Genomic DNA, 18,164 nt, shown 5'->3' on the forward strand with positions numbered 1-18,164 from the left:
TGTTTCATGACAAACCATAACATTTGAGGTACTCTTCATGATATACTAAAGGTAAGTATTATAAAACTCTTATAAACAGTCTTAATATCGTATGCACTTTTTCTTATACATTTCAACAGCTGCCTCTGTCTATGTGCAAAAGTGAAACATCACTCACACACACACACACACAGACACAACGCACGCACACAAACACAAACACACACACACACACACACACACACACACACACACACACACACACACACACACACACACACACACACACACACACACACACACACACACACACACATGTACAGCTGCAGTGAAAAGCAGTACAGCTGCAGACATTATTGCAATCAGGTACAAAGAACCTCAGAAGGGGCAATGTCCTCCACAGTTCACATTTGGCTTTCAAACTGAAAATGAAATAGTAAACATGATGACAGCAACCACTGAAATGGTGATGTAATTGGCAGGGCATATTTCTGTAGTCTGTAAGGAGAATGTGTACTTGCATTTTGTACCTTTCTTTAGTCCAGGGGTAGGGAACCTTTTCCATTCGAAGGACCACTTCAAATTCCTCCAAGGGCCATATAAGTCCTCCAAGGGCCGTACTATGACCACAAACCAGAATTTCTCCCTACAATTTAGGCCTATATTGTAGGTGGCCACCTTTACAACAGACCCCACCACCTTCTCTAGGTCCCCTGAAATATAACTAAATTGTATTGCAAATTTCCATTCCATTTGAAGCTGCACTGAAATTATATCGGGGGCCGGATGAGACGGCCCTCGAGTTATAGGTTTCCCACCCCGGCAGTAGGATGAGCCATGGCTGGTTAAGGAGCTGGCATGTGCCTGGCCGGCATGAAGAGTCTTCATTGGCTAAGGACCAGGCATGTAGTACGTCCAGTATGATGAGCCAGGATTGGCTAAGGAGTGGGCGTGTACTTGGGCGGTATGACCATGATAGGCTGGGCGTTGCTGGGCCTCCAGATGAGCATCTGTGCGTCGTTGGCGTTGGGCTTGTCCAGGGCGGTGGGAGGGATGGCCACTTCGTTCTTGGGCAGCACCTGAGGCTGCTCCTGAAGCAGGGGCTCCAGCAGCGTGGCTCTCCGACCCAGCGGCTGTGGCCATGGCAGAGGAGGACATTAAATAACATTCAACTCTATTGTCATTACACAAGTAACTTACTGTAAGTATTCAGAGTGATAAAACACAATGTGAGTCCGTTCATTTCTAGTAGCCTCTTACTGCAGATGGGGTCGCCGGCGGGCCTACTCACACCTATACCAACATTGCTATGACATTACTGAGAGCCTGAAGTAACATATTAAGACGTAGCCGGTACAATTTTGGTGACAGTAAGGTTATAACATAGGCTCTGCACTAAGGACCATGTCCTATTTCACTCTGTGACCTTTGACCTCTACCACAACACAAGGGTTTAGCACCAAATTTTGAGACCTATGTACAACCAGCTCTATGGGATATGAATAATAGTAGAATATTTGTGCAAATGGGTTCGCCAGGCCTGTCACCCGCCCAATCACTCTTTGCTAAAAGGACTCAACTACATCATAACAACGTAGAATGCAATTGCATTCCTTAGAGAGCCTTAAGGAACAGAGTGAGACTTGATCACAAAATTTTTGGTGACAAGAAGGTTATAATAGATGCTCTCCGCAAAGGGGTTAATATGATTTTAAAAAGCTGACTCCCCGGCTCATATGTGAGGCCCCCTTTTCACGTATGGAAAGTGCGAATTCCCCAGTCATAATGAATACTTAGAATTTGATGGTGGTGGTGAGTATTCATGAAAAAGGTAACATTTGTGAATGGTCAGTATGGATTCTGGAAATAAACAACTAAAAATATTACACAGTGCACCTTCAACATAAAGTCTAACCAATGTTTGCTGTAGCTGTGCGCTAAGTAACACATGTGCCTCCATCCATACTGTATATTGGAAACACACAACAGCATGCAAGGGTGTAGACTACCTGAAAGGGGTCGACGTCGATGCGGACGCGCATCCTCCAGTGCAGCGTGCGCAGCAGCGTGACCTCGCCCGTGCCCTCGTTACGCGCCACCAGCCAGGTGGTGAAGCGCTGGTCCCGTCGGATGCCCGTCAGCTGGGCGGGGCTGCCCACCGTGGCGATGGGCACACTCCAGGTCACGCTGGGGTGGAAGTTGTCGTTCATGGAGACGGTGAGCCGCGTCTCGCGCCGGGTGGGGCCCACCACCGTGAAGATCTCGCTGGTGCTGCCGTACCACGGGTAGCTGACGCCGTCCGAGTCACTCATGGCGGTCACGCGGCCCGCACGCAGGTCGGCGAGCTCCCAGCTGGACCTGGTGAGAGGGCAGTGGGAACAACAGGGGAATGTACGGTATGAGAGAAAGGGAGCATGGGTATACTATACAGGTAAAGGCAAACACACAAAAACATACAGTGTAAAATGCAGTGTCCATTCAATAGTTAGAGTCAATTTAACATATTCTAGAGTAGTGTTTATCAACGGAAACATTGTGGAGCTCTACGGGGCGTTGAGAATGAAAAGGCTGGGGGGGTTACTCAGTTGCATTAGTCTGTTTTATATTTTTAATCTTAAGAGGGGCGTTGGCAGGTTTATGATGAGGTCAAGGGGGCATTTGTTCAAAAAAGGTGAGAACTACTTGTTCTAGAGTGTATTTTCTCCCAGAGTTGTGGCACGCTAGGGGAAGATGTAAGGGGGTTTGGGGCATGCATGTGTAAGAGTAGGCATGCTCGTACTCACTGCCCACCCCCCATTTCCACACACATTCTCTACCTGACCTTAACATAAAGTGTAACCATTGAGCCCGTTTATATGCACATCAATAAGCCGGTTTATTCAAGTGCTCATGTAAACTGAATAAACAGTTTTAATAATGGGTTTATTGCCGTTATCGGTTTATGAGAAATCAGATTTGCAAAGGTAGGTTTTTGGCTGATAAACTGATTTCTCAAGACATGTATCCGGCATAATTGGGTTATTATCAGGTTATTGACATTCTAGAATGATAAGTAGCCAATCACAAGCCTTGAATTCTAGCTTCGTGTCACACACTTAAGTGGAACACATGCAACCGACCGACTGCATGTAAACGACAATAAACCGTTCACTCCAATAACCTGTTTCATTAGTTCACACTGAAATTTGGATTAAACATCTATGCATACATCTTCGTTCTCGCTGGAGAACGGACTACTCATAATCGTGCCAATCTCGCAGGAGAGTGGCTGTCCACGCGGTGGACCGATCATCGAAGTGCTTCACGGGGTCCGCAGGGACCACTCCACTCAAGAAGTTGAGATAGAGTATGTGGCGTATTGGGCAAGGTCACTGGCCGTGGTGCTGAAGTACTGCCACAGCTGAGATGTGTCTGTGCAGTAAACATTCTCGAGCTCGGGAGTACCAATCCAGATACATGTCTGCACTTGTTCACAATGTTACACTATGGTATGATGTCATGGGTGAGCGGTTAGAGCGTCAGACTTGCAGCCCAAAGGTTGCCGGTTCAACTCCCAACCCGCCAGGTTGGTGGGGGGAGTAATCAACCAGTGCTCTCCCCCATCCTCCTCCATGACTGAGGTACCCTGAGTATGGTACCGTCCCACTGCACTGCTCCCTAGGGGCGCCATTGAGGGCTGCCCCCTTGCACGGGTGAAGCATAAATGCAATTTCGTTGTGTGCAGTGTGCAGTGAACACTTGTGTGCTGTGAAGTGCTGTGTCACAATGACAATGGGAGTTGGAGTTTCCCAATGGGCTTTCACTTCAAAACCCAAGTGTCTCTGTTGAAGTTCGTAAGTTCAAATGCTTCTTCATTAGCATGTGAATGTTGATGGTCCTGATCTTCTGGGTGCTTATCTGCCAATTCCCCCCATTTCCTGAGAGACCTCACACCTCAACCCCGTTATGGTTGTATGTGTACTGTAGCACGTCTCCTTTCTCCTTCCCCCCAGCTGAACTACAAGCCACATTTCTTTGTGACTTTTAAGACCAGGGCCGCCGCTAGGCATAAGAAGAGTAAGCAGAGCGCTTAGGGCCTCAACCACTTTGCCCCCAAAATTGGGGCCTCCAAATCTGGGAGGGATTGACTAAAAAACTTATTATTATTTCTTTAATTATGAGGTGGGCCTCCTGGCCAGTTAGGCTTAGGACTTAGCAGCGGCCCTGATCGCGACTGATCTTTATCTACCATATGACTATGAATCTAAACTCACACACTTAGTCGCACAGTGCAAAAATCTCCCTACCTGATCAACAGGTCTAACTGGCAGTGCAAGCTACTGCTGATTAGGCTGTTGCTATGTGTAGCATTGCAACCTTGCAAGCATATCGTCTCCACTCTGAAATAAACACAAAAATGTCTGACAGGGGGGTCTACTGACCCATTGCAATATTTTTGGCATGAAAATGACTCATCAGTTCGTGCGCGCGCACACACACACACACACACACACACACACACACACACACACACACACACACACACACACACACACACACACACACACACACACACACACACACACACGTCTATGCATAGGCTAACTACACAAAAACAAAGTAAATTTGTGTGGAGGCACTAACAAATACACACATAAATCCAAACCAACATTTTATCTCAAATACTACAAACCAATGTGCTTTACTGAAGCCAAATACTACAAAATCTCTATGTATCTATGAAATAAGGCTAACGAATGCCTTTAAAATGGCATTGTCGCTTTTGGAAGTGACAGTGTCTTCATATGGAGGACAGAAGGGTAGTGTGTGTGTGCGTGCGTGCGTATGTGTGTGACTTGTGTGTATCTAAGTGATTCATAAGTGTTTACGTGTGTGTGTGTGTGTGTATGTGTGTGTGTGTGTGTGTGTGTGTGTGTGTGTGTGTGTGTGTGTGTGTGTGTGTGTGTGTGTGTGTGTATGTGTGTGTGTGTGTGTGTGCGTGTGCGTGCGCACATCCATTTATCTGTAATTCACAAAGGTGAGATAGGCAAACCATGCCCGTATATACTGTGTGATTGTTTTGAGTGTGTTTGGTTTGGTGCCATGGAGGAAACAATCCCAGGACGCGAGAGGATAAACATCAGCGCGCAGTATCCTGCGGCATGCAGCTAGCTTCATTCTTAAAAGACTCCCTGCGTTCGACTCCACCCCAGCCAGTGTTGTGTCAATATGAGCTACGTATCGAGCAGAACTACCAAGCCATTACTACACTACAGTAGCAATTGACTTGGGCAATGTAGCCTATTGGGAGCTCATCTCAACTTAGTAGTCTATTTCGACAGAACATCCCCTTGCCCTTGCCTGGGCCCTCTGATGGTTCCCACTGTAAACACATAGCCGCCAGGCTTCCCACAGAGGCCCACTTGTAAGGACGGATGAGGCTCAGACGTGGCTCAGGTCTGGCCCAGGTCCAATGCCTGCCTTCCAGGGACAGGAGTCACAGGACGCGTCCCCAAGTCCTTGCTGGGGTTTTTGCATTCCTTTACTTCCTCTCTCTCTCTCTCTCTTTCTCTCTCTCTGTGTGTGCGTGTGTGTGTGTGTGTGTGTGTGTGAGAGAGAGAGAGAGAGAGAGAGAGAGAATCTCTGTGGCTGTTGAAGCCTGAATGTGTGTGTGTGTGTGTGTGTGTGTGTGTGTGTGTGTGTGTGTGTGTGTGTGTGTGTGTGTGTGTGTGTGTGTGTGTGTGTGTGTGCGTGCGTGTTTGCGTGCGTGCGTGTGTGTGCGTGCACGTGCGAGCGTGTGTTTTTATAGTTTGAAAAGAATGCACCAATAACAGTGACAACGCAATCTCAGCATGGCCTTGGGGTAGCAGGATACTAATACAAGATCAGTCTCTCTCCCTAACATGCACCTAATAATTTTCACACACTCTGAAGTTCACATACTCTCACTGGCAGCTCAGTCCATGCCACTGTACAAACTCACTCCAGTCATACTTACAGCCCCTCATTCCCATAGTGGTTGTAGAAGTCCATTTGATTGCAGGCTTGGATCCATCCCACGGTCCAGATCTCTTTCTTCGTCACAGGCGGAACCAGAACCTGAGCGGAGGCCCGGAAATAGGGGGTCCGGTAGCGCAGGACCACGTCTGACGTCTCATCGACGGTTGTCGGGTTCGGGTCGATTGAGGCGCTCAGTTCGAGCACCGAGATAGAGTCACAGAAACGCGGTTTGCAGCTCCCACTCTGGACACACCCCATGTCATCTGCGTGTAACTAATGGCACGCACTACACGACCATCCATGAACCGCGGAGGGGAGAGCAGGGCCCTCACCATTTTACAGATGCCAGAGCGCCATTGTGGGGACTCAAGGACATTGTCACCTATCTGTTACTGAAAATCAGCACCTTTCACCTAAATACTATCTAAATGCCAAGTGCCTCTTAGGCCTAGTGCCTAAGGAATGAAAATGAATAGAAAGTCCTAGTCACGTTTTTAATCTATAGCAGAAAATTACTTTACATTACTTCCAGTAATAAAAAAAACTTAAGTGACACCAGCAAAGCGCGAGTAAAAGTCACTACAGTGTTGCCATGAGTGTGATTTTGAGGAGCCTTGTTCATGTATAACTCAGTAATAACAACGCTCAATCTTTAGTTGGGGAATACCACCGAGTCAAGTGCGTTCTTTTCTCCAAGACAACTCAAGACCGCATGCAAGGAGTCACAAGTACCTGTTGATTAAGTCAAAATCCAGTAGGCAAACATGCATGTGGGACCGGCCACAGACAGAAACCCTTCCGCGATAGATGCACTCTGCGCCAAACAGACTAACTACCGACCTCTGTTAAAATCGTAAATCAAATACTGCATCCTTAAGACAATGTTCAGTGTCAAGTGCGATAATCATAGCGGTACAATCTTTTAACGCGCCAGGCCAGCGCAGCTGAATCATTTACCTAATTTAATCATAGAGGCTCCCCTTCTCTCGCATGTTGGGTAGGCTACAATGAGGAGAAGTCAAATCCTTTGCAGTTCTATTTTATTCCGTCCTTGTCCCAATAAAGACTGAGCAGGTTCCCTAGCGTGTAATGGTATACCTCAGCTGTTGCGCCCAGCTTTTTTTAACCAAGCGGCTTTGCACTGACACCGAGATGAGCGATTGGCTGATGGGAAATGTAGTCTAAACACTCACTTGGTGGTTGCAGATAACATATTTTGCTGGTCAATACGTCTGTTAAATTATTGGTTGTAAATATTGTCGACGATCCTAATAATAGATCGATGTTTGGAAATACACTCTCTTTCGCCACAAACAACATTTTCGACGAGGCGATACTTTGGGTTCTCATTGGTTGTAGAAGATGCCAGTTGCTCTCATCCGCTACTCGGGGTGCAGTGCGCGCATTGCCATGTGGTTGCGTTTCGGAAGAAAGCCAGTTGGCCTGGCTATTTATAGGACAAGTGGCGAAGAAGTCGCAGGAGTTAGTCCGTCTATTTCTGACTGGGTAATGGACATTTTGGAATATTTGCAGTTCTCGTGTGCACGGTAAAGACTACTTGGACGGTCCATATCCCACTGGTGATTACAGTCAATATGCCAGTGACGCAAGGTCGATCCAGGAGGGATCGGAACAATGTTCTGAACCGACCGGAGTTCATGTCACTCAACCAGCCGCTGAAGACCAACAATGCCGAAGTTCGAGGGTCTGGTCGCCGGCCCTCTCAAAGACACCCGCAATGCCAATGCGCGCCCGAGAGCGCGTCTCAGGATGGTCCGGAGAATAACAAAGAACGGCGGGAATCTACCAAACTACCAGAGGAAGACTGCATGCAGCTCAACCCTTCCTTCAAAGGGATCGCCAAAAACTCTCTTCTCGCCATTGATATATCGTTGTCCAAGAGACTAGCAGTGTGTGCGCGCGCCTCCTCCTCGATGGGCAGCATGCGCTCCATAGTAAATATGCTGGCCCTGACCGGTCATGCCATCCCTTGGCTTATCGGCACGGTCTGGTCCCTCACCAGGAGCAACACGCATGCGGGTCAGGAGGTGCTCATTAACCTGTTGCTGGGTAAGAGTTGTAGCCTACTCCTGGCTGTCATGAAAACATTTTCTGTAAATGTGTCTCTTCTGTGAAGAATCTCATTCAGGCCATCTTAGTCAAAATGGTTGTGGAAACTGGATTTCTTTTTGGGCTATAAATGTGATTAAATGTGTCACTTGAGCAGTATACACATTACCTCTCTCAACTGAGTCAAATATTAATGAAGAAACTGGTGATCCAGAATATCACAGGTGGTTTTCATGCACGCATTCAAATGCAGTGTATTCAATACTTAGAAAGTCAATTTAACATCTTCTAGATTGTTTTTGGTCCCAGAGTAGGCCTATACTGTAGCCTAAGTGTTGCGTAAAACAGATTTTTTTTTGGACTGTACAGACAAGGACTCCAGGGATACGCTGAGTGCCTCTTGTCAGCTGGCCTCTGTGATCGACACAGGTGGGGGTGGTGAGGAAACACACCGGTGATTACAGCGGTACAGCCTCTGGGATGGTGGAGCAAGTGTAAAATCACACCATCATCATTGCAGTGCGCGTTAATTTAGACTGTGTGCAATGCAGGATACATGATATTGTAATCACCAGAGCGCCATGGAGGGGCCAAGAGTTTCCTATAGCTCAATGTGGACGAGCGGGCACTCTGGCTTAATAGTGATTAGTTGTGCCTGTTAAGTTTGGTAGAAATGGAGGGAGAGCAACTGCAACTTGCTGGTAGTGATGGAGGGAGGGCAACTTTATTGACGTGATGCAGACAGACAGATAGACAGCTGTGGTGACTGGCTCCTGTTGTGATGGCTCCAAGGCAGCATCTGTCAGATCAATGGCCTTCACTGTATGCATGTTCCCACATTTCTAAGAATTTATTCACATTTAGGCTCTATCTCCCATGGCGGGTTAGTTTACTCGGAAACGTGGGAACATGGAGTTATGGAACATACATAGGGCCTATATTTGAATAATTTCTTTAAACTGTGGGAACATGGAGCAGCAAGAATAAGCTGCGGGACCAATGGGCTCTAGGAACATAGAACTGACCCTGTTAAGCGTGTGTACTACTGACATTTAACTGTAACAAGTAGTAGTCTTGGAGGATGTTCACATGTTGTATTATTGATGTAAAGTAAAAAAAACGTGCTGTGCAGGTGATCATGGACTTTGACGGTGTAATAGTTGGTATGTACGTAATCTTCAGACAATTTGCATCCAGCTAGGTGGTGACACTGTGTGCGTGTGTGTGTGTGTGTGTGTGTGTGTGTGTGTGTGTGTGTGTGTGTGTGTGTGTGTGTGTGTGTGTGTGTGTGTGTGTGTGTGTGTGTGTGAGAGAGTGAGAGAGAGAGAGAGAGAGAGAGAGAGAGAGAGAGAGAGAGAGAGAGAGAGAGAGAGAGAGAGAGAATCTGAATCAGCTTCATTGGCCAACTCGCGCATAAGAAATTTGTCCTCAGCAGGTGTTGGCTCCCTAAAACATAAAGCAATAAACAAAAGAAGAGCCAGTGATTTTGTTAAAGGCAGCAGATGCTCATGTGGCCTGGTTGGTAAATGTGTCAGTAGCCTACAATTGACACCTACCATACCAAAAGACAAAAGACAATACATAAGGTAGAAGTATGCAGTACAAGTCTGTATAGTGTTTGTGTGCGTTTGTGTGAGATTGTTCCTTTGAAATGCTGCGTTGGAGGATGCCTTTGGGTTTGTGGGTCAGTGGCTATGGGAGTAGGGAGTACTAGTAGGGAGCTGCGGATGGGATGAAGCGCTTTGTCATGGGTTGGTTGCCTGGCACGTGCTTAACCCCTTAGCGCAGCACTATGGCTCTCTATAATGTCATGGCAATGTTGTTATGATGTAGTTAAGCATTTTCAGCAAGTGAATAGGGTCGCCGGCGACCCCTCCTGCAGTAAGAGGCTACATAGTCAAGGCAGCACCAGCACTACTCGGGGTCCGCCCTAGCGGTGACACAACATCTTCGGCTCAGCTACACACAATAGGGCCAGGAGTTTGTGTATGAGGATTCCGTTCCCTCCACAGCGGGAAACTCCACCCACTTTGTCTGGAACCAATCAACTAAGCATTTCCAACCGTTCTGGGTTCTATTGGGACTAAGAAATGTTTGGTTTAAACTTCGGCACAGCCCTCAACCAGTAGCAAGCCGAGGGAGGCGGGTTAACCAGGTCATTTGGAAACACTAATCGTTATCCTGGTCAGACCAGAATCGCGGTACGTGATCTGAAGTCTATGAAAATCAGGCAAGCCGGTTTGACTCCCGACCTGTCAGGTTGGTGGTGGGAGTAATTAACCAGTGCTCTCCCCTATCCTCCTCCATGACTGAGGTACCCTGAGCATGGTACTGTCCCGCCGCACTGCTCCCTTTCGGGCGCCATTGAGGGATGCCCATTTGCACGGGTGAGGCATAAATGCAATTTCGTTATGTGCAGTGAACACTTGTGTGCTGTGGAGTGCTGCGTCACAATGACAATGGGAGTTGGAGTTTCCCAGTTGGGGTACTGTGATAAGAACGGCTCCGGGTCAACCAGCTACTAGAGCCTGACACTACCTGTCACATTTGATGTAGAAACCAGAAATCTTAACTATCCTAACAGCAGTGCTATGACAAAAATATTTAATAATACAGACAGTTGAAGGTAACAAAATCAGGCAGAGTCATTACCATATTGGTAACGACAAGTTTATTGTAGAGGCTCTACATGGAACAGGAACAGCTGCCTCACAAATCCATTACACTACCTGTCATGTCCGATGTAGAAAATGAAATAAATTAAGTACATCTAAGCAACATTGCTTTAACAATGCAGACAGTCTTAAGTAACACGTACGCTCTGAAGAAGGTCGTAAGGGCCGAAACGCTTAGGCAAATAAAAAAGTAAAAACAAATTGCAACCTTGAGTGCCTCAGCATTTGTCTACCTGGACCAAGTTTGAGAGCCCCTACACTGATGAGCACCAAGGGAAAAAGGTGAAGACCCAGAAGCACGCCAATTACCTGCTTGTGTTTGAGTCTTAAGTAACAGTTTAAGACAGGGTCATTACCATTTTTGTCACAACAAGCGTATAATAGAGGCTCAACATTAGTGTTTCCCAACGGGAGCTCTACCCCAAGGGGGCGTTAGGGAGTCCTTCGGGGTCGATGAGAAGAGACAGCGAGGGGGCAGGAGGCGGGTTTGGGATCGCAGTTGCAAATGGGTGGCATTGGTCTATTGTATTTTTTAATGCTAAGGGGAGCATTGGCAGGCTTACTGTGAGGTCAAGGGTATTGGCAGGCTTATGATGAGGTAAAGGGGGCGTTTGTTCCAAAAAGGTCGAGATCCAGTAGGGAAGTGTTTCTCAGCAGGGACTTTTCAGTCCCCAAGGGGGCGTTAGGGACCCCTCGGGGGGAGTTGAGAAGCATACAGCTGAGAGGGGGTGTGCTCAATCGCCATTGGGGTTCATATGTCAACTTTTTTTTATTGAGGTCAACGTGGCGTTGGGAGGCTTATGACAAGGGGGCATTTGTTAAAAAAAAGGTTGAGAATCACTGCTTTACATTAAAGGGACAGTTTGGTCAATTTCAACATACAGTTGTATTGCTCACGCTACCCTTGACTTGTCAGTACCTGGTGATGCCACATTTTTCGGCTCAGCCTTTTCCGAGATATGAGCAATTCTAATGGGGGCAGCGTTTGTTTACATTTTTAAAAAATGAAACATAGGCCAACTCCAAATATTTTTCCAAAAGGTACTGCTGTTTGCTAGTTGTCTGCTGATGTTTTATAACCTTTTGGATGTTTTTGGGAATAAATAAAAATGTTTTTTTGAAATGTAAACAAAGAGCTGCCCCCATTACAATGACCAGGATCTCGGAAACGACTGAAGAAGAAGAAAAAAAAATCTCAGGCAGTGACAAATCCAGGGTAGTGTGAGCATTACAACTGCATGTTGAAATTGACCAAACTGTCCCTTTAAGGGTTAAGGAACAGCTGCTTCCCAAAGCCATTACACTACCTGACACAGAATGTAGAAATGTTCAATTCACTGTTATTGCCGAGGGCCTGTTGCATCTATTCCTCTATTTTATGTTATTCAATCAGCAGTGAGTTTTTTTGTTTAAAATGAATAGGTTACCTAACAGGCACGGTACAGTACATCTGGTACTGTTAAATTGGTTAAACATATATTTTGGTCATGTTGAATTTGTGCTGTCATGGACTATTGAAGCAAGTGTAAACTAGGTCCGACTGCCTACTCTCCTGATATCTCCTGTATAACTGTACAAAGGTGGTAAAAGCGTTGAAAGCAGCTTATAGGAAATTGATGTGGATGTGGCAAAATTTGGGAGTGGTATCTAGCGCATCAAAAAAGAAGTTGAACTTCAGCAAACAAGTTCGACAGGTGGACAGCGATGCGTCCAAACGTTCAAGAATAGCAAAAACGTTTGTAGTTAATCGTATTTCAGTTGTTTGTTATCATTTTGAAGCAGTTTTCAATGATTGGGAAAACGCGTCACGGCGGACGGACAAAGCCTCATATAGAGATGCGTGGATGCATCTAAAAATATATATTGGTCTATGATGCGGTTTGATGGTAGCCACAGGAATGCTACATTTTCTTAAACACAAGCTTCAGTTGGTCATCCCTGATTGAACATTTAAGGTCGAATCTATTGCCGCTTTTGCTCTCTCTAGTCTGTTTAGTCTGCTGGCAGTCTGTTTTATAGTAAAAGAAAATTTGTCACTTATAATTTGCTTGTGAAAACATATAGCAATTGAGATTTGCAGCTATTATTGAGTATTCATCTGCTTCTTTTCTTATTCATTAGATTCATTAAATCAGGGGTGTCAAACTCAAATTGACAGAGGAACTAAATCGAAATCTGGAACTAAATGGATTAAATTTGTGCGTGCATGCACTCAACACTCATAGTTTAACTCACTGACTTGTGGTTTAACTTCACACATGCAGTCTTTCCCATCATATACGGAAGTTCAAATGTGCCTGCACATATTGTGTGACATAAGTTAGCTGTTTCATTGGCCTGGGTCCACTCGTGTTCCTTTGACCACTCCAAATAACATAAAATGGCTTAATATGATTTATTCTCAAGGCCAAAAGGGGGTCCCCACTGAAAAAGTTTTGGAATTACTGCACTATACAATAATGACGTATGTGAAATGATCTCGCAGGCCAAATAAAAGGACTCCACGGGCCAGAGTTTGACATCCCTGCATTAAGATTTCCCTCTGCTCCCCTCATGTTCCTCTCGATGCACTGCAGCTGTTAACCTTCTAAAACTGTCATTTGACTCACTGAGCACGTCTTTGTCCACAAACAAATTACCCCACGTGCTGTGTTCTGGCCTGCTTTCTTTTTTTACCCCGCCTCCCCCCCCTCTTCCCTCCCTCCCTCCCGTACAGTCCTGCTGCTGGACATCATGACGGTGGCGGGCGTGCAGAAGCTGGTGAAGCGCAAGGGCCCGCTGGAGATGACGCCCAGCTTCCTGGACTACCTGGCCATGGACGTGTACTCCTTCCCTGCCGCGCACGCCAGCCGGACGGCCATGGTCTCCAACTTCCTGCTGGCGCACCTGGTGCTGGCCGTGCCGCTGCGCATCCTGCTGGTGCTCTGGGCCTTCCTGGTGGGCATGTCGCGCATCCTGCTGGGCCGCCACCACCTGTCGGACGTGCTGTTCGGCCTGGCGCTGGGCTACCTGCACTACACGCTGGTGGAGATGGTCTGGCTCTCCTCCAACACCTGCCAGATGATCATCGACGTGATCAGCTGGGTGCCGCTCATCTAAGTTCAACAAGTCTCGTCTGTCTGTCCTCTCTTGTCTCATCTCTCCTCGTCGCATCTTGTTTCGTCTCTCTCTCCTCGTCTCATCTATTCTCGTCTCATCTTGTCTCGTCTCATCTACCCTGTCCCCCGTCCTTTCTTTCTTTCCTTCCTTTTCCGTCTTGTACCTCAGCACCAGGCAATCCCCATCCATCTCCCATCTGACGTCCCAGTGACTGTTTGGTTATGTATTTGTTTTTTGGTGTTTGTTTGTGAGAACGTACGAGGGATTATGCCCTATTATGTCTGTTACTGTGTTATAACCACAGTTTATACCGACTGACATGACTTCAAATGTCTTTTCATTTTCTTGTTAAGTCTGAGCAATGGAAGTTCTCCATTAAGCAACGGTGCGCTGCATTGTAAAGGTCCTCTCACACTGCCTGTGATGGGTTAGAGTATTAGACCTTGATGTGTGCTAAGCAGTGCATCTTTCTGCCATTGGCAGTTTGGGTGTGGAACCAGTGGTGTAGTCTATGTAGAACACGGGTATACGGAGTATACCCACCTCTAAATTTCAGGGATTTCAGTATACCCACTTAAAATTGATTTATCCATTCTTTTGAATAGCACAAATATATACAGTATACCCACTTCAAAAAATGCTCGAATATACAGTATACCCACCATAAAAAAGTAGACTACACCACGGGTGGAACCTATTTGTGCCACTATTGCATAAGCAGTAAGTTGTCGGTGGTAAAGCTGCAGATGCTGAGTATAACATTGGTGTTTGTGAGGCCATGTAAATTAGGCTAGGTGAAGTTACCACAGTGTAAGTGGTAGCCCTCTGAATAAAGGGAATATAAGGTGCATTGTCCTAAAAACAAACCCACAGTGCTCTACTTTATTTGGGGGTTTAAAATGATTACCATTCCTGGGCTGAAATACCAAGGGTACTCGACTAAGGTACGTCAGTATTGCAGTTTCTAGCTGCTCAAGGTTAATTAGATACACAACCAAGGTACTCTACCATTCTGTTTTTTGGAATACATCCTTTAGCTTCTAAGATGCACGCTATGTATAACGATTCTTTGCAATGTATCCATGCATCACAGGTAGTGAGAAGAGGGCCTAACATTTAGGGTTGCCAGATTGGGCGGTTTCCCACCTAAATGGACTGTTTAGGATGCCCACCGGCAGGTAAAAGCAATGTTTTGGACGGGCTTTTTTGTAGAATTTAGTTCAAATTGGGGGCAGGGTTTACTGTCTCCAGGCGTAGCATTTGTAGCATTTATTGGGTTGAAAAACATCAGTCACATCTGGCAACCCTGATGGTCCTAAGCATGGGTCCTTCAACAGCTACGCATGGAAAGGATTCTGTGCTTGTGTGTTGGTCCACATTAATCGTGTCCCATAACAATGTGTTAAACCCTGGTTCTGTATTTACTGTATTTCTTTTTATTTCACAAGATTTGTTCTCTGCTCGTGATAAAAGCACATCTTTGATGGCTGTTCCTACAATTTTGCCTTCTCAGAGGCCAACAGGATGTAACATTTTCATAGGTGAGTGGCTGTGATGGATGCGTTTGTCTGATTCGTGTAGGGGAGATTTTACGAGTGAATGTGAAACTATACTCAGGGACTTTCACTGCTGAAAACATTTTAACACATTTAATTGAATCCTTTGTTTTCATTCAAAGTGTGCTTCATATATGGATTTATAAAAACGAACTACACAGTGTAAATAGAGGGACCGGAATGCCTTTCTTACATTTGTGAAATGAAATCCTCCATATTTTATATGAGCATATATTGTACATCTCTCTTAAGTGTTGCCAGTGTAATGTCAGTGTTTGCGGTCCCTGTCTATGTAAAATGCAATAGCCACGCTGCAGGTTTTGTACATGGTATTTGAAGAAAGAGTTATATAGAATGCGTTGGGTTGTAACCATTCCTTGTTGGAGTTCTGTGCCAAAGTAATCAGCCTCACGTAATGACTGAATCATCTATGCAAGCATTTCAGGACAACTGAAGAACATGCTACTTTTATTGGACTGCTGGACTATACAAGATGCAATAATGGGAACCAGGATATTTTGTTGACTTTTGCCTCAAGACAGACAGACTGAAACACATACACATTGACAATCAAATTGGAGCCTTTTTGATATACTGACTTTCTCAAGGGGCTATTGACCTATAATATTAAGCAGCAAAAAGTAGTAAAGATGGTGATAGCCTACTTGCACATGTTATATTTTGTAGCACTACACCTGTAGTGTGATAATTTTAGCACCACATATTACATTATCTGCTGCCTTTGTTTTCAGAATTTGAATCTAAATAATAATAATAATAACAATATGAATGTGAATAATAATAATAATAAACAAGACACCAAATCACACTTTAATCATGGAACTGATGTTCAAATGAAGATTAATTGAACAGCGGGGTGAAAAGCTGAAGCAGAATTCCGGCCAAGTTCAAGAACTGTGTTGTAAAGTGTCTGCTGATGTGGCATGACTTTTGGAATGCTATTTGGAATATGTGAAGAAGTTTCAAGCAACATTTAAACAGATCCATGCCACCATTAGCTGGCCAGGATCGCGGAAAGCGCTGAATGAAAAAGCATTCGTCTTCAGGTAACAAGCCATTCGTTTGATCAGTACAACTACATGATGATATTGGCCGGATTTTTTTTGGGGGGGAATGGCACTTATTGTATGGGCAATTTAAAATGCTGAATTGTTTTGTATTGGATAATACACAAAGCTGGCAATTGGTATTTAAGAGAAGAATCCTAAATGTTCCTCTCCTCCCCCCACCCCTTCTCTCTCACTCTCTCACTCTCTCTATCCTTTTGTCTCTCCCTGTCTCTGTCTGTCTTCAATGTGTCTTCTATGTTTGGGGTTGTATTTTTTGGCTGTTGGAAGTGTAAGTTTCCATAAGAACTAAGCTGCATTGAACCTCACTATAAAGTACCTTTGACAGAATCGGAACAGTTTATTTTTGTTCATGCGTTATTTTCCCTCTGATCCACATTAGCAAGCACTCGGCAGTACAATGCCAGCAACTCCAACCATCATCACATGCTCATTTTCAGCTCACAGTCTGTGAACATGCTCACAAGATTCAATATTTTTTAGTGTATAGTTGACGGAACAATTACAAGTCATATAATAGGAGGAGGAATATCTCTCTTATCATGGACTATACAGTATAAATTTATTTGACAACTTGATCACTAATCAGCTCTGCTTTTGGCATTTGTCTATTAACCAGTAATGCTGCACTGTTTTGGGGTTGACGAGAAAGGAAAGTCACAATAGAAGCTGTACTGCACTGATTAATGTATCCTAGAGTAACTTCTAGCACTGTCCCCCTGGGTATGATTTGCAGTGATGCATGTTCTATTCTTCCATATCAACTTGCAGTATGTATCATGGTCTGAATGTCCACTGTCCAGTTCCAGAGGGTAGAACAGTGGTGAGATCCCATCCATGCCTCCGAAGTTTCCTCCTTTTTTGCGGGATGGCCAGCAGGGGCAATGCAGCAAGAGAGGCCGGCTGGCCGACCATCCAGCAAGTGAATGCCAGTGTGTGGCCCATGCCCCACAGCTGTCCGTGTCACTCCCCCCTCTCCGCCAGCCCAGTTTGTGCCTGAGTCTGCCTGCCGGCCTGCCTGGCCTTCTCGCGATCAGGTAACTGTTCTGTGGCTGTGCCACCTGACTCAGCAGACTATAAATACCATCTGGGCTGGGCACGAGCAGGCTGTAACACATTTGGTGCAGAGACCAGACCAGCACTATCAAAATATCAAAGCCTCCACAGTGGCGGACTAATTGCACATAGGGCCCGAGGGCAAGACACTTATAGGGCCCTCCATACGACTTGCCATGGTCACCAGGGCCGGTGACAGCTTTTGCTGGGCCCGGGACAAGGACATTTGAAAGGGCCCCTGATTCAATGAATACTATGTAATGAGGACCCAATGATGGGCCCCTTCTTTCCCTGGGCCCAGGGGCAAATGCCCTGCTTGCCAACCCACCCCATATGTGCCCCTGAGCCTCGATCAATGCCCTACAATGTCCTGTATAGCCTGAGACAGTGGAAAGGGAACCTAGACAATCTTTGGTACAACTTAAAAATAAAAATGCCGGGTGGGACTGGACAATCCAGATTGGCACTCTTCATTTTGTTCAATTGAGTGCAGAGGGGGGCAGGTCTCATTCATATGCCTACTGCGGTGTGGCATGCATAGTTGAAGGTGAATTCCTGTGTGCACAGCTGACACAAAGGGTATGTTCCAGACACACACCATCATATGACTACCAACGGACCTTGGCTAGATCACTCACTCGTCTGTGTTTCAACAAATTAGC

General features: G+C 45.8%; 2 protein-coding genes across 2 annotated transcripts; one reads left to right on the forward strand and one right to left on the reverse strand.

Moving 5' to 3' along the window:
* Positions 1-251: 251 nt before the first annotated feature.
* Positions 252-7,037, reverse strand: fam78aa (family with sequence similarity 78 member Aa). The gene is made up of 3 exons (XM_063195319.1): positions 5,957-7,037; positions 1,989-2,337; positions 252-1,112 (listed from the first exon to the last, which is right to left on the reverse strand). The coding sequence occupies exons 1-3, from the start codon at positions 6,214-6,216 to the stop codon at positions 918-920; spliced, it is 804 nt and encodes a 267-aa protein (XP_063051389.1). The 5' UTR covers positions 6,217-7,037; the 3' UTR covers positions 252-917.
* Positions 7,038-7,408: 371 nt separating this feature from the next.
* Positions 7,409-16,787, forward strand: plpp7a (phospholipid phosphatase 7a (inactive)). The gene is made up of 2 exons (XM_063195318.1): positions 7,409-8,028; positions 13,420-16,787. Exons 1-2 carry the CDS (start codon positions 7,554-7,556, stop codon positions 13,800-13,802), a joined length of 858 nt encoding a protein of 285 aa, XP_063051388.1. The 5' UTR covers positions 7,409-7,553; the 3' UTR covers positions 13,803-16,787.
* The last annotated feature ends 1,377 nt before the right edge of the window (positions 16,788-18,164 follow it).

This window comes from Engraulis encrasicolus, chromosome 3, assembly GCF_034702125.1.
Source record: "Engraulis encrasicolus isolate BLACKSEA-1 chromosome 3, IST_EnEncr_1.0, whole genome shotgun sequence".
Classification (NCBI taxonomy): Eukaryota; Metazoa; Chordata; class Actinopteri; order Clupeiformes; family Engraulidae; genus Engraulis; species Engraulis encrasicolus.